This window comes from Salvelinus sp. IW2-2015, linkage group LG8 (assembly GCF_002910315.2).
Source record: "Salvelinus sp. IW2-2015 linkage group LG8, ASM291031v2, whole genome shotgun sequence".
In the NCBI taxonomy this organism is placed as follows: Eukaryota; Metazoa; Chordata; class Actinopteri; order Salmoniformes; family Salmonidae; genus Salvelinus; species Salvelinus sp. IW2-2015.
The window spans coordinates 33,572,680-33,600,094 of record NC_036848.1 but is presented as its reverse complement, the minus strand read 5'-3'; the positions used below and the strand labels follow the sequence as shown (position 1 = coordinate 33,600,094).

The window sequence follows — 27,415 nt, the reverse complement described above, 5'->3', positions numbered from 1 at the left end:
TAGTTACCAGCATGCTTTGTAAGTGTTTGTTTTATATTTACATTCTGTTCCTTCAGCAGATGCTCTTACCCTTGTGACTTACAGTCAATGCATTCAAGTAAGGAAGATAAACAACCACACATCAGTCATAGCAAGAAAAACTTTTTGTAACCGTTACTGAGAATGTTTTTTATTTTTATTTTTTATAGGTCTGAATAATAAAATATTCCTTACTGCAAACTTTAGTTTGCTCCATTTTTTTATTTTAATTGAAATTCATAATATTGAATGTGATATAATGCTTTCTTCATTGACATGTCGATATACACCGAGTATACAAAACATTAAGAACACCTGCTCTTTCCATGACAGACTGACCAGGTGAATTCAGGTGAACGCTATTATGCCTTACTGATGTCACTTGTTAAATCCACTTCATATCAGTGTAGATGAAGGGGAGGAGACAGTTAAAGAWGGATTTTTAAGCCTAGAGACAATTGAGACCTGGATTGTATATGTGTGCCATTCAGATGGTGAATGGGCAAGACAAAATATTTAAGTGTCTTTGAACTGGGTATGGTAGTAGGTGCCAGGTGCACTGGTTTGTGTCAAGAACTGCAACGCTGCTGTTTTTTCATGCTCAACAATTTTCCGTGTGTATCAAGAATAGTCCATCACCCATGCCAACTGTTGGAAGCATTGGAGTCAACAGGGGCCAGCATCCATGTGGAACACTTTCGACACCTTGTAGAGTCCATCCCCCGAAGAATTGAGGCTGTTCTGAGGGGTGCAACTCAATATTAGGTATGCTCAGTGTAAGTGAATGCATGTATGGTTGAAATTTGGCCATAGAAACAATGATGTCCATAAAGACATATTTCCAACACCCAGAAAATAAGTATTTTCAACATCCATAAGTTAGGAAAAAAAACTTCTTTTTTTCAACGGCCAGAAAATTGGTATTTTCAACTTTCATGCAGAGCCAAAAATGTAACAATTTCAACTTCTGGAGGAAACCATGATGTAAGGTTGAGCACCTGTCGGTTCCAAGTGGAAAAACATCTACTATTTCCGATATAAATTACACCATTATCCATGCACTGTAATGTGTAATTGATAAGAGCTAGGTCAATGAGTAATCTGTTTGGAGAATGGGACTGTAATAACAAATKTAATTTAGTTTTATTTTTTCCTTATGATCGCTGGAGACTAACGTGAAACCAGTCATATAGAAGAAAAGGGAATCATGTCATCATATGAGTGCCCTTTTTTCACAGTGAAGTATATGAAATGCTGTGCGGTTAAGCAGAATAAAAATTGTATGGCTTTATAACTTTCAGGGATGAATCTTGGAGATGCAAGCCAAATGAGATGACAAACCGAATCCGTGCAGAGTGACAGTCGAGACAGATAACCTTTGTGCACTCTAGAATTTTTTAATTTCAACGCAGACTTTTTAAACTATTTTTATCGTGTTAAATATTATCCACTATCGGTAGCCAACATCAGTAATCAGTCCCTCCAGGATTCTGCGAACGTACAATTTTTTGCTAAATCAACAATTCCTGCATATTATGCAAGGGCTTGCAAATTTGACTAATCACTGCACTATTTCCGCATAAAACAAACACATCAGAATATTATCGCATTAAACTGACCCATTGCAAAAAGAGGGCTCGTATTTTCAACCAATCACCACACATTTACTGCATAATATGGTTCAAATCAAGCCACACGTCAACAATCTTTTTCCCCTCATCAGAGCATTTTCGCAATAAATTGAACATAATGTCAGGATTTCCGCAGCAAAAACAATGATTTTTGCCCGCAAATATCACAACAAATCTTTAACTGTCACTTTTTCAATTTGTAGCTTACATTTGGCATCATTCCATTACATCATTAGTTTCCTGATCTATCCTTTGTTACATCCGTGTGGTTGATCCTGAGGGTCGCTAGCAATAGTGGATAATATTTAACAAGTTGAATAATTGGGACATGTAGCCCACTTTCCCTTACGAAAAAAGATCGCAGTATAACTTCAGTACATCGCAGTATAACTGCACTTCTGCGTCCAAAATTCCACACCTGTCACGTCTGCTCCCGCTCTTCCCCCCTCCGCCAGGCTGCCCTGCATCACTCACGCCTATCATCTATTACGCACACCTGCCGTCCCTCGTGACGCGCATCAGCGATATTGGACTCACCTAGACTCACTCATCATCTGTTTATTGCCTCCCCTATATTTGTCAGTTCCACGCTGCTGCATTAATCGTTTTTTTGTCTGTATTATGACTTTGCTGACGCTGTTACTGTCTCGTTCCATGTCCGTTCTATGTTAGGCTGGCAGTGTAACCCTGAAGCCTAGCGCACCGTTTATGATGACTGGACCGTTGTCATACCAGTTCCATGATCAGTGAGGATTCGGGTAGAAGTATAGGACTATTGATCAAACCTTATTGTTACACAGACCGCATAGAGCCCCTCGTTGATGACCCCTTACGTATTTTATCCCATTTTGTAATCAATTACTTTGCACAAAATATTGCATGGTTTCAATAGTAATGTGCAGATACGAACTGTATGCAGTAATGTGAATACGTTTACTCCCATTCCCACTATTAGGACAATACTCATTATCATGGTTTGAGACCGATAAAAGATGCTGACCACTTCTAATTATGATCCTGGCAMGATGACAATGATGATGGTATTCACCCCTTTGAGGCAGCATGGGTTGACCCCCAAAACACTGGGGTAACAATGGTTTTGCAAACACTGATTAATAGTTTGGATAGATCGTTCTGTTTGAGCTAATGTCTGTGACAAGTCCCAGAAACGGAGAAAGTACAGATCAAAAATAACAATCTCTTCCAACAGGTTCCCTCTCTTATGGCTCTATTTGACATAAATGAGACCATTCTTTCTGTGTTATCATTGTTCCCTTGAGTTTAAGACAATATTTTTCCTAATCTTCTTTTTTAACCCGAGCTTCATTTGGTAGCTTATCTTACTTAGCCACAGACTTGATGACGTTTGTAATAGTGATGCCAAATAAGGACACGATTCTGACTAGGGTCTACAGCTCCATCCTGTGACCAACTCATAGCACACATAGCCCAGAATCCTATTTAGGTTTTATTATTTAGACAAGCAGCAGTACTAGATAATGAACAAATGTTTCAGATTTATATACATTTGGGATTACATTTCCCCCCCCAATTTTCAACAGTACAGTTTGTGGTACATTTTCATCCCATTTAGTACAAAACTCWAAACAGATCATCAAAAAGGCAGTTGTTTCAAAACTCTAAGCACATTTTTGATTGACTAAGTATAACACAACATCCTACAGTCACAACCTGACTCAGTTCACCAAACTTAATGAGTGTTTCACTTTGCAATAAATGTTCATATAAAGTCATTGCTTTTCACAATGCAATTGTCACAGTGCTTTAGACATGATTGGAATGTCATCTGTTAAAATACATTTTACTATTACTTAAGCCGACTGCTCTAAATTGATAATCAGTTAACCGTTTGGTATCCCTATAGATTTTAAACMGGTTTGATGAGGACTATTATGAAAAAAAAGTACTGTATATAACAAGTACTGTATATAACAAATGCATCCTTTGTAAAGTAAACATGTATCCAAAATGAAGTTTCTGGGGTCACATTGCTTTACTGAAATTGCAGGTGCTTTTATCCAAAGTGACAACAGTATCCACACATTTTTGTATGTGCCCCCGGTATGAATCGGACCCACAACTTGCTAGTGACATGCTCTCAGAAACTGTGTTGCYAGTGACATGCTCTCAGAAACTGTGTTGCTAGTGACATGCTCTCAGAAACTGTGTTGCTAGTGACATGCTCTCAGAAACTGTGTTGCTAGTGACATGCTCTCAGAAACTGTGTTACGAGTGACATGCTCTCAGAAACTGTGTTGCTAGTGACATGCTCTCAGAAACTGTGTTGCTAGTGACATGCACTCAGAAACTGAGCCCGCACTGGACCACTACAATAATAAGTACAATACAATACATGATTTCAATACAGGTGAAAGGTGTATGATTGRCATCTCCAAATGCAGAGAATAGTCACTCTGTTCTACATGCGAGCACAGGTCACTGGTAACCCAAGGGCCTTTTTGTCTGTCTCAGCAAGAAAACACACTTTCCATTCTGGAGTGCTTTTGAAGGAGCTTGTTGATTATATATGGAGTTTTAAATGAGAAACATTGGGTGCAGACAGTGTAAGCCATGTACAAKAACCTATCGAATTGGGCCTCTCATCCCTTATGTGTTTGCATGTACAGCATAGTGTCCATACTGGATCGAAACAGCTTAAGTGGATCCATTTACTACTCGCCWTGTTAATCTGGATTGTCACAGTGTATACACAGTGAACTAAAACATGGTTACAACCATAGCTGCAGGAAGGAGGGGTGCTGCAGCACCCCCCAGAAAGAAAAAATAATAATAACTGAAGTAGTGTACTGGGCCTTTACTAGTCCTTTAGAGGACTAGTCCCTTGAAACTCAATTCTTAGCATACCCATTCATATGCTGCCATATCGTAGACTGAAAAGCTGAAAAAAGAACACTAGTCATTTGACTCCCAGTCTGCCTCGTGCTTATGTTTGCAATGATGTAATCTTCGAAGATATGCTGACAAGATAGCTGCATGCACCTCCCAAACCTGGAAAAAGAACGTTACATTAAATCGCTATTTAGACTGCCTGTCTGTGTCCTGCTTATGTTTGTAATACTGCAATATGTCATTATAGTTACAACAGACAAAGGCATTTATTTGTAGGCCGCCTACGTGTTAATCACGRCGTATATTAGTTACAACAGAAAAGTAGCACATACACAGGAGGTACAATTGTTTACCTATTGGGAATAGGCATCAAGAGAATCCGGTCACACAGCCACTCCCATTTACAAAAGGATCCTAACCATGAAAAAGCATTTTGCTGCCATCATGTGGCTATTGTTATTACCTGCAACTAGAGGAGAATATCTGGGACAGTGGTCACTTTTGTTATGTCTGCGTGTGTCTGTGGAGAAACTGCCTTGGGGTGTTTATAATTGTCACACATGGCTCACAGTGCACATTGCTCACGTTGACATCTTTAGGAGTTTCAAACTGTGTACTGTTAACACTTGCAATGAGAGCTGAGGATACCTAGGTTTAATAAAAGGGAATGGCATGCGAGTCAGACGCAGATCCTGTGAACACGTTTGAGCGTCACATCTTTAAAACCATTGAACAAAAAAGCGGAGAGCGCGAGAGAGAGAGCAGAAGGTGCTGACTGACTGTGAGACCAGTGAATCCATTAACGATTCAGAGAAAGGTGCCAATCCACCCTATCAGAACTGTGAATCAAGCTCCTCCGTGACATCTCCCACTCACGTGGAATTCTGCATCTCAGAAGATCAAAGCATGGCACGTTCTGAGCCAACAGTGAGCACAGACAAAACGTTAGTATCTGTAGAGTGAGAATCGTATCGGCTCCGATGCACACTCATAGTAAGTATACTCGGAGTCAGGGCACTCAATATTGTATTGGAGGGTGTGTAAGTACCCAATAGTGCTCTCGTTATATCAATCAGTGATAAAAATACACTTTCACAAGAGTCAATATCAGTGGACCTCTGTCAGTGCACTCAACGCAGGCCTATATGTTAGTGTGAGTGACATGTAATTACCAAAAGTGGGTTTAGTTCCACAAAGCTTGTTTATAACTTCAGACGATGCCTTGGTGCTCGTTAGCAATGCATCAGGACACATCTGTAATCAATGGTGCCCAAAAACAACAAGAGCTGAGAGAACATTATGTACAGTTGACMTCGGAAGTTTACATACACTTAGGTTGGAGTCATTAAAACTCGTTTTTCAACCACTCCACAAATGTCTTGTTAACAAACTATAGTTTTGGCAAGTCGGTTAGCGGAACATTACTTTGTGCATGACACAATGTACTTTTTCCAACAATTGTTTACAGAAAGATTATTTCACTTATAATTCACTGTATCACAATTCAGTGGGTCAGAAGTTTACATACACTAAGTTGACTGTGCCTTCAAACAGCTTGGAAAATTCCAGAAAATATGTCATGGCTTTAGAAGCTTCTGATAGGCTAATTGACATCATTTGAGTCAATTGGAGATGTACCTGTGGATGTAATTCAAGGCCTACCTTTCAAACTCAGTGTCTCTTTGCTTGACACATTGGGAAAATCAAAAGAAATCAGCCAAGACCTCAGAAAAAGAATTGTAGACCTCCACAAGTCTGGTTCATCCTTAGGAGCAATTTCCAAATGCCTGAAGGTACCACGTTCAGCAAAGAAGAAGCCACTGCTCCAAAACTGCCATAAAAAAGCCAGACTATGGTTTGCAACTACAACTGGGGACAAAGATCGTACTTTTTGAGAAATGTCCTCTGGTCTGATGAAACAAAAATAGAACTGTTATGCCATAATGACCATCATTATGTTTGGAGGAAAAAGGGGTGGCTTGCTCAGCCAAAGAACACCATCTCAACCGTGAAGCACGGGGGTGGCAGCTTCATGTTGTGGGGGTGCTTTGCTGCAGGAGGGACTGGTGCACTTCACAAAGATGGCATCATGAGGAAGCAAAATTATGTGGATATATTGAAGCAACATCTCAAGACATCAGTCAGGAAGTTAAAGCTTGGTCGCAAGTGGGTCTTCCAAATGGAACATGACCCAAGCATACTTCCAAAGTTGTGGCAAAATGGTTTAAGGACAACAAAGTCAAGGTATTGGAGTGGCCATCACAAAGCCCTGACTCAATCCTATAGAACATTTGTGGGCAGAACTGAAAAAGTGTGTGCGAGTAAGAGGCCTACAAACCTGACTCAGTTACACCAGCTCTGTCGGAGGAATGGGCAAAAATCATCCAAACTTATTGTGGAAGCTTGTGGAAGGCTACCTGAAAACATTTGACCCAAGTTAAACAATTTAAAGCAATGCTACCAATCTAATTGAGTGTATGTAAACTTCTGACCCACTGGGAATGTGATGAAATAAATAAAAGCTGAAATAAATCACTCTACTATTATTTTCTGACATTTCAAATTCTTAAAATAAAGTGGTGATCCTAAACTGACCTAAAACAGGGTATTTTTACTAGGATTAAAAGTCAGGAATTGTGAAAAACTGAGTTTAAATGTATTGGCTAAGGTGTACGTAACTCCGACTTCAACTGTACAAGCAACTTAAACCGTTGACCAATTTTCGTTTTTGGAGCACATTGCTTACTTGGCAGAATATATCTCATCCACTATATGATGCGACAGGGAACACATACGTGCTTATCATACCTTGGGGATGAGGGGGCGTAGTTCTTAGTTCTGCCAGCGGCTATTAGTGTCTTGAAATACACAAACGTACACTACTGCGCATGAATTTGGCACAGATTAGAGAAATAGCCATCCCAGACATTAAACAAGATGAAAGCGAGAAAGTTAGGAAAAAATTAGACTGTGCACTGGAGAACGTTACTGCTTCTGTCTCTGTCAGTCTGAGTCCTTGTCACTTATATGTCGTACCATAACCTCTTATGCGGTCACATTAACTCGTCTAGAGTACAATGTTCACAAATGCATGAATCCAGATACACCACTAAGGAACCACACCTCAGCATGCAGACCCCGGTCCCGGAAAACTATGAAGCCAGTTAACTACCCAAATAACACTATCAGTAATCCAAAAGCAATCTATGCGATATATACTAAGAAAAGTATGTGGACACCCCTCAAATTAGTGGATTTGGCTACTTCAGCGACAGGTGTATAAAATCGAGCATGCAGCCATGCAATCTCCTTATGCAAACATTGCAGTAGAATGGCCCATACTGAACATCTCAGTGACTTTCAACGTGGCACCGTCATAGGATGCAACCTTCCAACAAGTCAGTTCATCAAATTTCTGCCCTACTAGAGCTGGCCAGTCAACTGTAAGTTCTGTTATGTGAATTGGAAATGTCTAAGTGCAACAACAGCTCAGCCGCGAAGTGATAGGCCACACCAGCTCACAGAACGGGCCGCCGAGTGCTGAAACGCGTCTATCCTCGGTTGCAACTACCAAGTTCCAAAACTGCCTCCGGAAGCACATCCGCACAAGAACTTGTTCGTCGGGAGCTTCATGAAATGGGTTTCCATGCCGAGCAGCCTCACCACAGCCTTTAAGATCACCACCACCCCCCCCCCCCCCCCCCCCCCCCCCCCCCCCCTTGCGCAATGCCAGGTTTTGGCTAGAGTGGTGTAAAGCTCGCTGCCATTGGACTCTGGAGAAGTGGAAATGGGTTCTCTGGAGTGATGAATCCCGCTTTACCATCTGGCAGTCCAACGGATAAATCTGGGTTTGGCACATTCCAAGAGAACGCTACCTGCCCGAATGCATAGTGCCAACTGTAKAGTTTGGTGGAGGAGGAATAATAGTTTGGGGCTGTTTTTKATGGTTCAGGCACCTTAGTTCCASTGAAGGGAATTCTTAWCGCAATAGCATACAATGACATTCTKGACAATTCTGTGCTTCCAACTTTGTGGAAAGAGTTTGGGGAAAGCCCTTTCCTGTTTCAGCATYACAATTCCCCCGTGCACAAAGCAAYGTCCATGCAGAAATTGTTTGTCGAGACCGGTGTGGAAGAACTTGACTGGCCTGCACAGAGCCCTGACCTTAACCCCATCGAACACCTTTGGGATGAATTGAAATGCTGACTGCGAGTCAGGCCTAATCGCCCAACATCAGTACCCGACCTCACTAATGTTCTTGMGGCTGAATGGAAGCAAGTCCCRGCAGCAATGTTCCAACATATAGTGGAAAGCCTTCCCAGAAGAGMGAAGGTTGTTATAGCAGCAAAGGGGGGARCAACTCCATATTAATGACAATGATTTTGGAATGAGATGTTCCAGTATATACACTACCGTTCAAAAGTTTGGGGTCACTTAGAAATGTTCTTGTTTTTTAAAGAAAATAACAATTTTTGTCCATTAAAATAACATCAAATTGATCAGAAATACAGTGCAGACATTGTTAATGTTGTAAATGACTATTGTAGCTGCAAACGGCAGATTTTTTTATGGAATATCTATATTGGTGTACAGAGGCCCATTATCAGCAACCATCACTCCTGTGTCAACAGTGAAGTGGCGACTCTGGGATGCTGGCCTTCTAGGTAGAGTGATAAAGAGAAAGCCATATCTCAGGCTGGCCAATAAAAATAAATGATTAAGATGGGCAAAAGAACACAAACACTGMKCAGWGMWWCTCTGCCTAGAAGGCCAGCATCCCGGAGTCGCCTCTTCACTGTTGACYTTGAGACTGGTGTTTTGCGGGRACTATTTAATGAAGCTGCCAGTTGAGGACTTGTGAGGCGTCTGTTTCTGAAACTAGACACTCTAATGTACTTGTCCTCTTGCTCAGTTGTACACCGGGGCCTCCCACTCCTCTTTCTATTCTGGTTAGGGCCTTTTTGCTCTGTTCTGTGAAGGGAGTAGTACACAGCGTTGTACGAGATCTTCAGTTTCTTGGCAATTTCTCGCATGGAATAGCCTTAATTTCTCAGAACAAGAATAGACTGACGAGTTTCATAAGAAAGTTATTTGTTTCTGGCCATTTTGAGCCTGAAATCGAACCCACAAATGCTGATGCTCCAGATACTCAACTAGTCTAAAGAAGGACAGTTTTATTGCTTCTTTAATCAGCACAGTTACTTCTTTAAACAGTTTTCAGCTGTGCTAACATAATTGCAAAAGGGTTTTCCAATGATCAATTAGCCTTTTAAAATGATAAACTTGGATTAGCTAACACAACGTGCCATTGGAACACAGGAGTGATGGTTGCTGATAATGGGCCTCTGTTCGCCTATGTAGATATTCCATTTACAACATTAACAATGTCTACACTGTATTTCTGATCAATTTCATGTTATTTTAATGGACAGAAACAAGGACATTTCTAATGTCAGAAACAAGGACATTTCTAAGTGACCACAAACTTTTGAATGGTAGTGTACATACAGGCGGTGAATATAAACAGTGCAACAAAAATGCAATGCAATGCAGTAGTGGATATATTCGAAAGAGCTATGTAAAGAATACAGTATATGAATAAGAATCCYGTATATAATCCATTATATAAAAAATAATCRAGTATATAAATATGCAGTGTTTACAAACAGTGTAACAAAAATTCTATAAGTAAACCAATCATAGGGGCCACTCATTGTTGCACAACAGAGTTAGGTGAACATGTCTAATGAATAAGTTACTGATCACAACAGACATAACAGTATCCCCTCACTTCTCTCCAGSTTACATCCCCATGGTGACTGTCTGCATAAAATGACAACCACAGCTTTTAGCTGAACAGCCCTGAATGAGGCTACAGTAACGGGCTATTAGCAGTACCCAGTGGAAATTGCTCTGAAGCAATTGAGGGACATGAAAAGTGACATCTGAAAAGCAAAGCACAGATTAGATGTTTTATGGAGTAGCCTGTATTTGGCAAAATATGCATAAATAGGCCTATGCATTGGACTCTTTACATAAAACAGTATTTGCATTAAAAAATCTGCTAGTGTTAGGGACATCCTTTGTGCGTAATTCCCCCCTAGGAGTTTGAAGATGGAGCCAATCAATTAAAATCACTAGACTGCTGTCCTTCCATCTAAAAGTTGCCACATCCCTCCATGCTGAAATTGCTAATTGATCTGTGACCACATCCTTTATTTTTTGGATGTCTGGTTTATTGGCTTATCCCACATCCAGGAATTACGCACAATATAATTTGTTTACCAAATGCATTATTTGTTAGGCTAACCGTAGGGGAGACTGAGTTTTTTTGTCACACTTTTTACTATTTCTCAGCACCAGTATATCTTACAAGATATATAAAGACCAAGGTGTTGGGTTGAAAAAAATATTGTGATACTGGTATTGTCCCGGCCCTACACACTTAATACCTTTTATTCTATCTAGAACCGTAGAATAAAATGTATTATCTAGAACCTTAAACGGTTCTTTGGTTGTACATGTGTGGGTGTGTGACCGAAAAAAATGTGTGAGAGAGAGGCAACAAACCCAGATTGCACAGATACCTCTGTCCAACGGATATATACATGATGCGTAGGGAAGATGCAGTTTAGACATTGTTTGCTAATTGGCCAGACGTCTTACAGAGGTGTTAGGAATACCTATTCTAAATGCAGTTCTACATCGTTTATACGTCGGCCTGGCATCAGCATTCTATTCTGATGTCTCGGCGACATCTTCCCAATGTGCAAACGCTCTCCACACTACATATTCCCAACACATTTTGATATGTCGGCCAAAGGTGTTTGTGTTTACTGGGAAGAAAAAATACATCTGTTTAACTTTGTAAACTAAAGTTGTGTTTAGAATTATTTTTGTTGTATTAATGCTATTTAATCTCTCCTCAGACTAATATTATTCTGTTTGTCCTGTGGGTACCTTTGCCACTGTTCCCCCCCTTGTGTATTACGCTGTCATGGTGTATTTGTCTTTATAGCAACAGCAGAAAAGAGATTGGGATTTATTGTATACTGGCAGTGACAATGTCCCTGAAAAATATGGTTAACACAAATAGTAATAACACAAATAGTAACACAATCACCCGACCTCAACCCAATTGAGATGGTTTGGGATGAGTTGGACCACAGAGTGAAGGAAAATCAGCCTACAAGTGCTCAGCATATGTGGGAACTCCTTCAAGACTGTTGGAAAAGCATTCCTCATGAAGCTGGTTGAGAGAATGCCCAGAGTGTGCAAAGATGTCATCAAGGCAAAGGGTGGCTACGTTGAAGAATCTCAAATATAAAATATATTTGGATTTGTTTAAATCTTTTTTGGTTACTACATGGTTCCATATGTGTTATTTCATAGTTTTGATGTCTTCACTATTATTCTACAATGTAGAAAATAGTAAAAAATAAAGACAAACTCTGGAATGAGTAGGTTTGTCCAAACTTTTGACTGGTACTGTATATCCATTGATTCTTAAAGAATATAACTTATAAATGCCTCATGAGCTTAGTTCAACTGTCACACACTACATTGTAAAGGTAAACAAACACTGTATAGCCTCATAACATGGCTAAAACTATAATTGTGATATCATGGATGGTCAGGCCTTGCATCCATAGCTCTGTGTATTAATCTGAGAGTGGTTATATATTTCTTCAGACCCATCCCTCAGCTTTTTACCAAAACTGAAGCAACCATTTTGTTATTGTTTCATCTGTGTACTTGCCCTTTAAACAGCTGCATATCATGTTTAATATAAAGATATCAAAGTGTCGCCAACAAAAAGGTAAACAATAGGCCTATTGCAAATGCAGTATATGGTATTAATTTTTCACATGCATTTAGCACTTTTCAGGAGTGCTCAAAGCATGCCATTCCATGAGCACAGCATTTATTTWTTTTTACTCTAATCAATGAGCCAAATTAGTCCTCCATGACAACAAAATCATAAATAACAGAGTAGGGCTGGCTAATAAATCCTTCGTTTTGGAGTCATGCTCAGGTAAAACAACTTGGCTAATCTATACTTCCATATTTCTAAGTCCTATTCTTGAAGATCAAGGGGTATAACGTATTGGAATGACTGGAATTCTGATAGACTTTGGTTTTTAAAGTAAAGATATAATTTAATCATTATTATATATAGTCGAAAGCGATGGTTTGGAAGAAGCCTACATAACCAACCCATAAAGTAACATTTTACATCCATATATGGCCAGCTTTGTAAACTTTAACATTGATTTATCCTGCAATAGATGTCGTTCAATTGGTGACATACATTTTTGTCTTCTTCTAATGCCTCTAAAGGGGAAAGTAATCTAAAAGTAACTGAATGTAATCAGATTACGTTACTGAGTTTGGGTATTCCAAAAGTTGCTTTACTGATAACATTTTTGGACAGGTAACTGGTAACTGTAACGGATTACATTTAGGAGTAACCTAAAGTAACCTACCCAACCCTGGTGCCCAGTCGATAAACAGTAATTGGAAACAGGAAATGAAGGAACAGGAAATACATGAATTATGTTGAATTAACAATAATAAGCTATGTGGGTACCTGTCAGACTTGGAATGTTTCCGAAATGCTTCACTGTTCAACTCCTGGAAGGTTCGGTAAGCTTGAGGTTCTGCTGAGATGCCTTGAGCACGCCTGGTTCTAGGTCCAATTATCTGCGCGCTGGGAAGAACGGATTGACATTTGTGCAGTTTTCGTTTTAATTCGTGGATCTCTTCTTCCTTCTCGACGAGACGCCTCTCCATGTCCTTAATTCTCTCCTCTTTTACCAATAGGATCTTTTTGAAGTCTTCTTCCAAATCACTCATGTTTGAATCTGCACAAACTTTCTCTAGGCGGAAAGAAAGATGCTATACGGTCCAATGCGATCCGCTACTAAAACGAAAAAAAAAATATTTGGTAGGAATATGGAGATCAAATCGTGTCGAGGCTCCTTGGCACTCCAAAAGGTTCTGTTCACAGTAGATGGTGGACAGTTGAGTAACGGCGATTGGGAATGCTGGGTGTTGCTTTTCCTCAGTCCCTCCCGTGGTGGGACTAATGGTTATATTTCATTGAGAAACCAATTAGGGTCTGCTGCCCTTTCTCTCCAGAGAGTTTGCGGTATGCAGAGGAAACAGCCGTCCAACGTTGAACAACAGCAACTAAACACAGGACAATATTTCWAAAATCATGCTCACTCTCAACCCTAAACTATTTGCCTGAAATAGCATAAATTACCATACGAGCCGGTGGATGACGTAGTTTCATGTAACTTGATCCAGCACTTGAAAACAATAGAGCAGTGCAATAAGTTATGTTTCCTGGAGATCTTATATGCAGAATTGTCTGAGGCTATTAGTTACCCCTCAGTCTGATTGACTGCTTGCTCATCAATGAAACCTTTGAGCCAATGTAAGTAGCCCCAATGTGTGTGTGAGAGTGAGAAATAAAAAGAGAGATGAACTGATGAAAATAATTTTGATCATTGGATCAGAGACATTATTGTTGCATTTCAGCAAACTCCATTTGCTGAAATGATTCAAACGTTTTACTCTTTAAAAGGCACTTATATTTAATATATTCCAATCCACATACTGTGGAGCTAAAATAATTGCAAAAAAGGGAGGTGTCATGTGATATGGGTGGTGAGTCACCACACACAGGGTAGTGATTATTTTTCTACCCAGCTGTGTTTATGGTTTATTGATCGATCACTTCTATCAATTATCACCTTGTGTTGTTATTTATCAAAGGACATAAATGTCACTGTTTTCTGTAAAATTGCACCACCAGACAATTTCACTTAGAGGCACCTTTTGAATATGCAGGAATGTCCAGTAGCATCTCAGCATTACCAAAAGTTTATATTTTATTTGCAAAAGTTAATATTTTATTTGCAAAACAACAGATGCAGAGCCTGTAGCATTTTGTAACACAGTGATCCGTAAAACTTTGTATAGGCCTACTATATATAAAGAGGTGTGCGCACGGATGCACGCGCACACACACCCAACCTGAGTTCAAAGGCTATTTAGGGTATTTCATTTACTTTCAAAGACATTTGGAAGTAATAATTTGGATATTGTTTCTTTGAAAATACAAGTGGTTGAACATTGAAATGGATTTGGAAATACACTTGGGAAGTATTAGCATGCATTTGAAACCCTTGAGCCAATGTAAGTAGCCCCAATGTGTGTGTGTGTGTGTGTGAGAGAGAGAGAGAAATAGAGAGAGAGATGAACTGATGAAAATAATTTGGGTTATTGAATACTCAAATACACAAAAGTGTTTTTTTAAATACAAGTAATTGAATACTCCATGCATTTGAACCCAGGTCTCTTTGGTCCAAGGGGTATTTGAAATAATGTATTTTGAAAAAACTATTTGAAAATAGTGTCAAATAGTAGGCTATATTTATAGTAAATTGTTTGAAAATACTTTCATATACTTTAAATAGAAGTAGTGGATTCTGACAAATTATTTTAAATACTCACATACACAGAAAATAAGTATTTCAAATCTCTAAATAAAAATATCCAAATACACATGTATACTGAGCAAAAATATAAATGCAACAATTTCAAGGACTTTACAGAGTTAAAATTTTTAGAAGGAAATCAGTCAATTGTAATAAATTCATTAGGCCCTAATATATGGATCTCACATGACTGGACAGGGGCTCAGACATGGGTGGGCCTGGAAGGGCATAGCTGCACCCACTGGGGAGCCAGACCCAGCCAAGCAGAATGAGTTTTTCCTCACAAAAGGGCTTTATTACAGACAGAAATACTCCTCAGTTTCATCAGCTCTCCGGGTGGCTGGTCTCAGACGACGCCCGAGGTGAAGAAGCCGGATGAGGAGGTCGTGGGCTGGCATGGTTACATGTGGTCTGCGGTTGTGAAGCCGGTTGGACGTACTGCCAAATTCTCTAAAAAAAAACGTTGGTCTGGTCGACATTCCTGCAGTCAGCATGCCAATTGCATGCTCCCTCAAAACTTGAGACATCTGTGGCATTGTGTTATGTGACAAAACTGCACATTTTAGAGTGGCCTTTTATTGTCCCCAGCACAAGGTGCACCTGTGTAATGGTCATGCCATTTAATCAGCTTGTTGATATTCCACACCTGTCAGGTGGATGGATTATCTTGGCAAAGGAGAAATGCTTACTAACAGGAATGTAAACAAATTTGTGTGAAAAATCTGAGAGAAATAAGCTTTTTGTGCGTATGGAACATTTCTGGAATCTTTTTTTTCAGCTCATTAAACATGAGAACAACCCTTTACATGTTGCGTTTATATTRTTGTTCAGTATATTTCAACCCAGGTTTGAAACACATTATCTCCCCAACATTGCTCAAATGTAAATATCGACTGCTAACAGTGCCATCACCGGTCGCAAAATGTCCTTTCATAGGATATCCGGAGGCAAAGTCATTAATATTCATGAGTTACATTGGGTGATTGGTTGAGCCTTTTTGGGTGTGTGACATCCGACAGATGTGCTGCACAGCCGTCTGTTTATCTTGCTCGCTGGCATAAGCAGAAAGCACGGAACGACTTGGGAAACCCAGCTTCAGCTTAATCAGAGAGGAAAAGGCGAAGCGAGAGGGTTTATTTACTCCATCCAAAATCTGTCCACGAAAATAAGACCACGAAGTAAGGAATTTTTGTATGGAGGTCAATGAGAGCGTGTCGAATTTGATGAACAAAAATGGAATTGCTCATTTGCTACATGAGGCTTATTTGATCTAATAGAAGTTTCATAGTATTTAGGTTGTTACAAATGCACTGATATAAGTGGACACACATGGCATTTTGGCAACTTCAAATGTTTTACTTTATATCAGAGTTGTTCACACGTGCATCTGCACTCTCATTGGCTAGCATGGTCCCACCTGATCTCGCTTCCTCCTGCCTGACTTCCATCTTTGAGGACATGTATTTCCATTGTTAGAGAGGTCACATAGGCTTAATTCATTGTGAAATAAATGAAAGCCTCACCAGCTAGCTACCAATCTATTTAGTTTCACTGTCCAATCATTCAGAAAACGAGCCTCTAATTCTTATTTTTACCTTTCCACAAATCTGTTGCTTGATATGAGCAAGTTGACCCAAATGTATCAAAGAACAGGAAATTCACGATTAGTTGACTAGTAGTGGCAAGTGCTGATCGATTTGTGCTTTTTGAAGTCGGTTCAATTTAGGTTAGATATAAAAAAATATATAATCACGGTTTTCTATTTCAATGTTTTATTTAATTTAATGTTAAATGCACAATGAATTATGTGGGTTGACTACTGTAACAACACAGAATAAAACAAGTAATAAAAGTCCCATTATGGTAATGACTGCCCATACTGCTTATTACTTATCAACCATCATTTATTCACTTTACTTTACTTCAATAAAATATTTCAGTTGTTGTGTATATTACATTTGTTTTATTTGATGACTTTATTATTTCATTCCAAGACATCATCTCTACTCATCTCAACCGAGCTGCTGCCTATGCTGTGTGACAAAATCACTAGTTTAGTAGTTCTTCAAAGTAAATAAGGCATTATGACTGCTGAATACTAACTATCAATCACTTAGATCATGTATTTTCAGATAGAGAGAGATACCTCGTGAAGCAACTGCTCACTATCCCTCTCGATCCTGCATTTTTCTGTCTCTTCTCTTCCTCTCCGTGTCTGCGTGCCCTGCATAGACCAGACAAGTAGGTGAGCAATGGGTTATGGTCATTGTAGTTAATTAGCACGTTTTCTGCGCTAAACTAAATATCCCTAAAACATTGCACAATTTGGGCTTGATCTGATTTATCTCTAGAGATACTGCGCATTGAGCTCAGAAGAAAATGAACGAAATGGAATTCAAATAATTGAACCGACGTCGGTCAATTAGTTGTTTCTGAAAAACTAATGTTGTTAATCATGCAGTACTAGTCATGGCCACTGCCTAGCCAGTAAGCTAGGTAGCTACATTTAAGTAATTTAGCTAGCCTTCTAAATGCGGTGGTCAGTGGATAAACTAACAATTAGTTGAACATATGTCTGAAAATGAACTAGCTGCCAGTTATTGTTGCCCAGAGTCTAGCTAGCGGCGTCATTTGGCGTCCAAAATTAGCTAACTGTTAGCTTGCTAGTTGGCTACTGCCTGGCCAGTGTGAGACAGCATGCTGGCTAGCTACATTTCAGTCAGTAGCTATCTTTCTAAATAATGCGGTGGTCACTGGATAAACTAGCTATGAGTTTAAAATATTTTGGTAAAAACAAACTAGTAGCCAATTGTTGTTGCCATTGGTGGAAATGTATCTAATCAGCTGGCTCTGAAGCCTATGTGACTTGTCTATGTATGTGCCCATGAGCCTCCGAATCTAGATGCAGTCTAGCTAACGCTAGCTAGCATTGCTAGCTGAGCTGTTTTATAAGAAAACGTCTGAGGTGCCTAGATTCCTGTAGCTAGCTAACAAACCCTCCTCTGCAACAATGTTATTGGGGTCCGGGAATATTATTTATTTTCATTTTAAGATAACTGTCATTGAAGTTGGTGGTTACTACTGGTTTTAGATCCGAGGGGAGAGAAATAGTCTGTCATTGTTTTGTGTTTTGAAGTGCTCAGAAGGATGCCACGCCCCCAATAAGGCTCAAACAATCACCTGAAGGATAATAATGACTTTGCCTCTGGGTATCCTGCTAAAGAAAATTTCATTCACTGGTCAACCTGACTTTGTCATTCAGCACATCTAACAAAGGGGATCCTACTATGATTGACAAAATGGGAGCATAAGGCAGTTATCACTCCAGAATAGATCATCTGGTCCATCCTTATCTCCACTGGGAGTATTGTGTTTCAGAGGAGTCAGGCAGGGCAGACATTAGTCACCTCCTTCCTGTAATGCATACAGATTCTCTCATTGAAACCAGAGATGGTCTCTAAGGGAACACAGGATGTTTCAAAATCAATATTGTTTGCCTCAATCGCCTGGCCAGCAGAAATGATGGACCGATGGACTGCAGAGCAGAGCAGAGCACTCACGCCAAGGCCCCATACTGTTGGACAGACAAAGGAGCAAAGAGGTTAAAGTTGTGGTACAGGTCAATTGTTTTAATGGAGCAATGGACAGGACAAAAATAAAGTATACACACAATACAGGACAAAACAATGGACACCAATACAGTACATACAGAGACAATAAAGTAAAGTGATGGACACACATGGATCATCCCACCAATAAAGTGCCTTTTGGGAAGTGTAATTATTTATTTATTTATTTCAGAAAATGTTTACATTATGTCATAAAGAGCAGATGTTCAACTTCATAAAAACATGTGTCTATCTGCTAATTAAGCACCAATTAGTAACAGGGCTGACCCTAACAAGGTTGACGATTTCATCTTAAATCAGCCATAAATCCCCTTGTAACATGGGAATAGTTTGACCATATTAAAACGAGTTCAGGTACAGGGTTGACTTTAAAATGAGGGACAGACAAAAATGTATCACATAAATAAAATAAATGAAAATCTCCAGAAATGACTATGTTATAGCAATAGCATAATTGGGGCTTTACAATGATGCTGAAAACTTGCAGACATAGTGGTCAAAGGGACGCAAAAGGCACTATGTGGAATAACCCACATATTATCGGTACATACACAATTCACTTTACACATTTTGAGGAAATTGGTCAGAGGTTATTGGAAGGTGTTTKTTTTTAGGACTGTTCTCTCACTTTGTCTTCTGAGCTGTAACAGCTTTACCTGGTATAATTACTGTACCAGGGGATGAAACAGATGCCTCTTCATCACAGCTCCCCATATTGCTAAAGCTCTTGAAAAACTTGATGTTATTCATGCCTGGATGTCTGCTATTCTCACAAGGCTTTYAAGAGAGTAGAAACAGAAGCCTGGAGATTCAAAGCCACAGCCAGACATTGTCCAGATTACTGAAATGTGGCTCTAATGCCTTTTTAACTAAACTTGGCGCACATTACTAAACATTTTTCTAGGCATTTTAAAGCATAACTGTTAGAGTAGCTAGACCTTCTGTAGATTGAGAGGAATTATTCTCTGTCAGCGCTGTGCAGTGACTGATGGGCACTTTTCCAGATGGTCACTGAAGGAGATCTCTCAAGGCAAATGCTTAAAGGTCCAATGCAGCCATTTTTATCTCAATATCAAATCAGTTCTGGGTAACAATTAAGTACCTTATTGTGATTGTTTTCAATTAAAATGGTCAAAAATGAGCAACAATAGCTTCTGAGCAAAGAGCCATTTCTCAAGCAAGAATTTTGCTATGACTGTCTGGTTGTGGTCTGAGTGGGGAGGGGGAAAATGAAGACGAGTTGGAATTGGCAGAGAGGTTTGGAACTCTCTTTCTTATTGGTCAATTCACTAATTTACCGTCTGATGATGTCACCAGGCAGGCCAAAACTCCATCACACCAAAACAGGCAGAAATTTCAGGCAGACCTTTCAAACAGCTCTTGCACTAGAAGGGCAAAATTATCATACATTTCTAATTTTCGCAGTAATATTCCAAACCCTCGCAATGTGGAAATATATCTTAAACACAGGAAAATCACGTTTTTGACGACAAACTGTGCCTGAAACCATCAGCAACCTATCCCGATGATGGGGTTTTGGATCAAATTAGATCATCCCTCCCTTAGTTCTCCTTTTCCATCTACCACTGTCTTTCTGCCTCAATTTCTCTATCTCCGTTTTATTTTTCCCATCCTTATCTGGCTCTTATCTCTCTCACCCTCTATCTTTCTCTTTCTTGTGTCTTATACCCTTCTCACTCTCTCCCCTCTCTGTCTCTCACTCTCTCTTTTCGTTGTCCCTCTCACTCTTTCTGTCTGCGTGTAAGGAGTGGGGCACAGCTGAAAAGGTCAGAGCACGTGTATCATATTATTTTAGATGTGGCAATAAGAAATTGTCAAGGAGGATAAGCTGCAATGTGTAGCTCTCTAGGAGAGGGGGGGGGGGCGAATAAAATAAGAATTGTGGGCAGGCAGCCATAAAATGTAAGATGAATTTGGAGAAATTCAGAGGGAGAAATTATTATCGCTTGAAAAATAGAGAACAACTCTTGGAGAAGCTGCTGAATCAGGAGTGTTTTCAGATTTTTTAAATAATAAACAAAGATTTACATATTGAATACTTGAATATAGGTTACTGATATCCTTGCTGATTCATGTAATACAGTGTTATTATGCAGAGTCATGTTTTCCCTTTCATATTGGTAATCGTAATTGAATGCATAAATTATGATTATGACTTTAATTTTAGCACCCAACAACCTTATAAAGATTTAGCTCTATGCTATATTATGTAAGGCGTCCCTGTTGAATTATCAATCGGAAGACATGAATCACAAAACTGAAACAATGTGCAATACATACTGTATTTGCATTGTTACATACAGTAATACAGTAATAGTGTGTGTGATAAAGAAGGGTGTGCCACCCTGAGCCCAGACTCACATCACAGTGTTCAGTCAGGCAGAGCTCAATAATGGTGCCACCCTGTCTCGCCTTCCTATAATATACTCTCCACACGCTCTATTGAGAGGAAGGGCTGGGCGGCCTGCCATGTGATCTATTCCACTACTGCCCATTCAACAGTGCTGCAGCTACTTTGAAGTCATTAGGACCCTACTCAGCCTACAATTGACTTTTGTCTGAGAAGTGCATCAAGAATCAACAACCCTATAGTTTGTACTGTACGTATTAAGGCTTTTTGAGGAGAGATGCTCAACACTTTTATCACACTACTTATAGGCTACTACCAAGCTTTCTATATATTTTTGATCATGCTGCTTTTTTCAGTCTGCTTTTGAGTCACTTGTTTTTGGTTGTTGGTTTGAACTGCATTGATAGGTCTTCAGTACAAAATATGAGTGTTTGTAGATAATATCTTATGATTAGATAATATCTCATGTTTATGTCTGCGTAGAGCTCTCTACCACTAGGTATGATCATATCAATAGAGTTAGAGAGATTTCCAAGCACACAGTTTGTCTCACCCCCATCGAAGAACCATTATAGGATAAGTAGCAGCCAGCCATTATGTCATGTATAATTTATTTACTTAAATGACAGCCCTTCTGGTGTTCAATGTACTCACACACTATCACCTATGACCCATTAATACCCATGTTGTTTTACTGCAGTAATTGAGAACCAGACTTCTAGTGCAATTAGCAACCATCCTCCCCTCTACCACTGCTTCAGCTGCTCACCAGTGAGATATTGCCTAAGGCATCAAACGCATTTCATCATCCTCCTATTTCACTGACTCACTCTGAGAGGCAGGCATATGATATGAAGTTTCCTTTGGCAGATTCACCCCAATAAATCAAAAGAGTTGTTTTGTAGCTTACAGTATGCTTGTCTCCTCTTTCTCAGAGGACAGGGATGACACAGAGAGAGAGGGAGAGAGAGAGAGGAGAACTGTTTCACATCACTACAGGGGCCTCCTCCAGTCAATAAACATCAGAAAAAAGACCAGCCTTCCTCTCACTGCCTTTTCAGAAGAGCACATTAAGAGAGAGAGAGAGAGAGAGGAGAACTGTTTCACATCACTACAGGGGCCTCCTCCAGTCAATAAACATCAGAAAAAAGACCAGCCTTCCTCTCACTGCCTTTTCAGAAGAGCACATTAATATTCAGAGATGCCTGAAGGTGCAGAAATAGAAACACGCGGAGGAAGATCAATAAAGGAAAGCTACCTCAGTGTCCCTATATTGCTGAGCACAACGGGGGACTGATTGGTTGCTGATACTTTTAGACAAGTTGTTGTGACATTTGATGCCTTGAACCTACGCTTGAGGCACTGTACCAAGCATGGCACTCTGTTACATTTTGAATACAATTCTAGTTGTTTTGTAGGCATTATCTGACATAAATAGGCAGCATGTCCATGAGATCGAAACTTTGTATGAAAACTGAAATAAGTGTAAGTTTTGATTACATCTGCTCTGTACAGACACACGCATACACACACAAACGCTAGTACACGCACGCTGCACCCATGTACATTGTAATATTGCTGTATAGTGGCATTATACCTGTTGTATTGTAGTGGTGTAATTATGTTATACGATGTACTGTTTTAGCTTTTGTTTTATGTGTGATGTACTGTAAGTGCCTTAATATGTTTGGACCCCAGGAAGAGTAGCTGCTGCCTTGGTCGCAGCTAATGGTTATCCCTAAAAAAATACAAATACAAATCTGCTCTACCTTTGGGTTCAAACGAATGTAATTGTCTCAAACTAACCTCATTATTTTACCAAATTACAGTAAAGATGTTCATCCTGAGTTAGTTAATCCTGTCGGTCTGCTTTCTGACCCAACGTCATCAGTATGTTCCACACAGCATGGGCTTGGCTTTCAAAACCTCATTAAACAAGCAGTCTTTGGCCAAAGAGGATAGAGCTGACTGAGAGAATGTAGCAAATTTCTCCATTCGGCCACGGTGGATTTCTCCATGTCAGTGTTTCAGTGCGAGGTTGTCATTATAGCTATCACCCAGAGCAGCTGAGACCAGTCAAGGGACACCCTACAACAACCCCCTCAGACTGGACACCACAAATGGTTAACCTTATGAATGCAAAATGTCAAAATGCATTTAACTGTCGCACAAAGTGCATCAACACAGCAGTGCTTTATGTTACGAGATAAGTGATGAATGGAAGTTTTTTTTTAAACGAACGTCTGATCAAATGCTGGACAAACTTTATTAAATACACCTTACCCTTGTTAGTCTCAGAGTTTCCTCTCAGGTTGATTAATGTGACCTGGGTTCCTCACACCCTAAATCAGATAACAGTGATTAAGTGTCTATCAGATAAGTGATTGGATATCACCGCCAGAGAGTCACACTGCAAGCCAACCCGGTTTCTTATCTATAATGTTCATATGCAGGAAAACATTTTCCAAGGTAGGGACACTCTGGAATGACTGATTTGTTTCTTTAGCATTTTCCATGTGTGTCAGAGCCGAGATGCCCAGTAGATATGCTTTACTGGGACATACAGACACGAAGTGTTCTGATGTATTGTGACAGGCCAGGAGGGAACCATTATAGCCATCTGTCACACAGTACCTTAATAAACAGGAAGCTGTCATCTAACATCCTGTTGACTTCCTCCCATGCCACTTCCTTTTGATATCAGCTCTGCCCTGTGATGGATGGCTCCATTTTGGTATATATGTAACATCAAACAAAAATATGTATGAAACACACATGGACTTTTTTCTGAGGACTTTAACAATTACTGTATGCAGAATTCATAGTATCTCAATGCCGATGTTTTCCTAAGTGTATGAAATGTTGAGATGTACACAGCATTCATGGATGTTATATGTCTAACTACATGGTTGAGTTGATAAACAATGCCTGGTCAGGGATGTCCTTGTGGTTTTCTGTTTGAATGAGCATGGCGCCAGAGGAGGTCACCCAGAGTAATAATGCCACAACCCTATAGAAACAAATGTTCAGTAACACCAAGTGGAAAACAACAGACACTCCAAAGGACAGATGGGATCTGGGATCTACAGAAGGGGCRGAATTTCTCGCAAGGCTGCCTCATTATTACGTCATTCAGATTAATGAGGTAATGCTGAGGAAATGTTTAAGGCAGTTTTCTCACTTTTTGGTTCAAGTGAGCCACCAGTAAAGGTACCACCACTCACTACTTACGGGCGTATCTGTTCAACCYCACGGGGGCGCTAGAGAGTCAATAAGACGTGACAGACTGCTGGAGGTCTGGACAAACAATGTGACATGCAATGTTTTTCCATGTCTACAGGATAACACTGACATGCACAATTTATTGAATGCATCAGTAATGGAATGAGTGGCACACAGCCTTGGGAGACACAAACCAATTATTTGTGCGGAAATGAAAAATGTCTGCCAGTGGAAAGAAATGGGCAAAAGCAATTATGCACAAAACATAGATCAACGACACTGCCAATGTTTCATTAAATTCACAATTGTTGAGGCCAAATATGGATACCAATGTTTGGCACGAATAATAGGTTTCTTATAATTACATATTGTTTACCAAAACCTGGGTTATGTGACATGATATTAGGGGAGACCGGGATGGTTGCAACACCATTTTTGTCAATTTCTCAGAGATTGTTAGAGCTACTTCATTCAAAATGTGATAGGAACAACTTCCATCTGTCTGCTACAAATTGGTATTGGTATTATCACTAAATCCAACAGACAAGGTGTGACTTTGGCTCAAATGCAAGGAGAGTTCAATTGTAACAGGGCCTAGGGTGAAATGTAACACTTTGAAAAAATGCTTGAATCATGACATGCAACAAGATATTGAAAGCCTTTATTGAGAACATGAGAACAACATTGCCATGTTAAACATTTTGTGTTGCAGAAATAATCATTTGAGCCGTTCAAACTTTAGCATTGCTAACTTACGCCAAGTATATCTACACAAACTGGTTATATACCTGAAATAAGTTTGGTGAATCTAACTACAAAGCAGGTGATACCGTCACAAAAAAAAATACTCTGTTACTTCAAAATGTGATTTTTGTCAATCAAATTTGCAGAGTTTATCACAGGGTATTGCTTCGTCACATGAGGGTTGCGTACTAAACTGAACATGTGCAGTGAGTCACATGATTTTAGCTTGTTCCTGATTGGAGTATTTGAGAGTGTTACAACTATCCCGTGTTACAATCATGCCCGGTCTCACCTACTTCTTATTCATCCCAGCTAGGAGGCCAACTCTGATTAGTGGTGTGGATGTGAACAGCTAGACAGAGAAACACCTGGTAAAAACCCTGAGAGGGTAAAGCGTACTAAGCAGGGAGACTCTGCCTGCCTATGTAATCTAGGTGATATGTCACTCAAACAAACAAGACGAAACAGCAAACACTGTGGCACGACAACATGGCATCTCAGAAGCTTGTTTACCTGCAGTCTATCACTGACAAATGGTGGATAATGTGTCACACTACGACTTTGGTGATATTATTTTTGCTGAATAGAATAACAGAATATATAGCTCTCGCTGTCAAAGTACTACACATTCATTTAATTTACTTTATACACATGTAATTGTGGCACTATCTCTTAAACAGGAAAACACATACAGTACCAGTCAAAAGTTTGGACACCTACTCATTCAAGGGTTTTTCTTCATTTTTACTTTTTTCTAACTTGTAGAATAATAATGAAGACATCAAAATTATGAAATAACACATATTATGGAATCATGTCGGAACAAAAAAAGTTTTAAACAATATATTTTAGATTTTAGATTCTTRAAAGTAGCCACCCTTTGCCTTGATGACAGCTTTGCATGCTCTTGGCATTCTCTCAACCAGTTTCATGAGGTAGTCACCTGGAATGCATTTCAATTAACAGGTGTGCTTTGTTAAAAGCTAATTTGTGGAATTTCTTTCCTTGTTATTGCGTTTGATCCAATAAGTTGTGTTGTGACAAGGTAGGGGTGGTATACAGAAGATAGCCCTATTTGGTAAAAGACCAAGTCGATATTATGGCAAGAACAGCTCAAATAAGCAAAGAGAATTGACAGTCCATCATTACTTTAAGACATGGTCAGTCAATACGGAAAAAATTTACTTTGAAAGTTTCTTCTAGTGCAGTTGCAAAAACCATCAAGCGCTATGATGAAACTGGCTTTCATGAGGACCGCCATAGGAAAGCAAGACCCAAGTTCATTAGAGTTACCAGCCTCAGAAATAAGTTCAAGTAACAGACATATCACAACATCAACTGTTTAGAGGAGACTGCGTGAATCAGGCCTTCATGGTCGAATTGCTGCAAAGAAACCACTACTAAAGGACACCAATAAGAAGAAGACTTGCTTGTGCCAAGAAACACGAGCAATGGACATTAGACCAGTGAAAATCTGTCCTTTGGTCTGATGAGTCAAAATTTGAGATTTTMGATTCCAACCGCCATGTCTTTTTGAGACGCAGAGTAGGTGAACAGATGATCTCTGGATGTYTGGTTCCCACCATGAAGCATGGAGGAGGAGGTGTGATGGTGCTTTGCTGGTGACACTATCAGTGATTTATTGAGAATTCAAGAAACACTTAACCAGCATGACTACCACAGCATTCTGCAACGATATACCATCCCATCTGGTTTGCGACTATCATTTGTTTTTCAACAGGACAATGACCCAGCCCACCTCCAGCCTGTGTAAGGGTTATTTGACCAAGAAGGAGAGTGATGGAGTGCTGCATCAGATGACCTGTTCTGCACAATCACCCAACCTCAACCCAATTGAGATGGTTTGGGACCACAGAGTGCTCACGGAGCTGTGAGGGGAACGGCACCTCCGTACCTTCAGGCTCTGATCAGGCCCTACACCCAAACAAGGGCACTGCGTTCATCCACCTCTGGCCTGCTCGCCTCCCTACCTCTGAGGAAGTACAGTTCCCGCTCAGCCCAGTCAAAACTGTTCGCTGCTCTGGCACCCCAATGGTGGAACAAACTCCCTCACGACGCCAGGTCAGCGGAGTCAATCACCACCTTCCGGAGACACCTGAAACCCCACCTCTTTAAGGAATACCTAGGATAGGTATTGGATAAAGTAATCCTTCTAACCCCCCCCCCCTTAAAAGAGTTAGATGCACTATTGTAAAGTGGTTGTTCCACTGGATATCATAAGGTGAATGCACCAATTTGTAAGTCGCTCTGTATAAGAGCGTCTGCTAAATGACTTAAATGTAAATYTAAGAAAAAGCACCCAACAAGTACTCAGCGTATGTGGGAACTCCTTCAAGACTGTTGGAAAAGTATTCCAGGTGAAGCTGGTTGAGAGAATGCCAAGAGTGTGCAAAGTTGTCA

At 39.9% G+C, this 27,415-nt stretch overlaps 1 protein-coding gene across 2 annotated transcripts in view; it reads right to left on the bottom strand.

Annotated features, from left to right (window-relative positions):
- The window catches only part of prkg1b (protein kinase cGMP-dependent 1b), a 155,870-nt gene extending 142,178 nt beyond the window's left edge, over positions 1-13,692 (bottom strand). The window contains exon 1 of one of the 2 annotated variants that reach the window (XM_023993141.2): positions 13,111-13,692. In XM_023993141.2, the coding sequence (XP_023848909.1) occupies positions 13,111-13,376 (266 nt within the window). In that variant the 5' untranslated portion in view covers positions 13,377-13,692. The remainder of the gene's footprint in view (positions 1-13,110) is intronic. The other variant, XM_023993140.2, reaches the window with a different exon arrangement.
- Between the last annotated feature and the right edge of the window lie 13,723 nt (positions 13,693-27,415).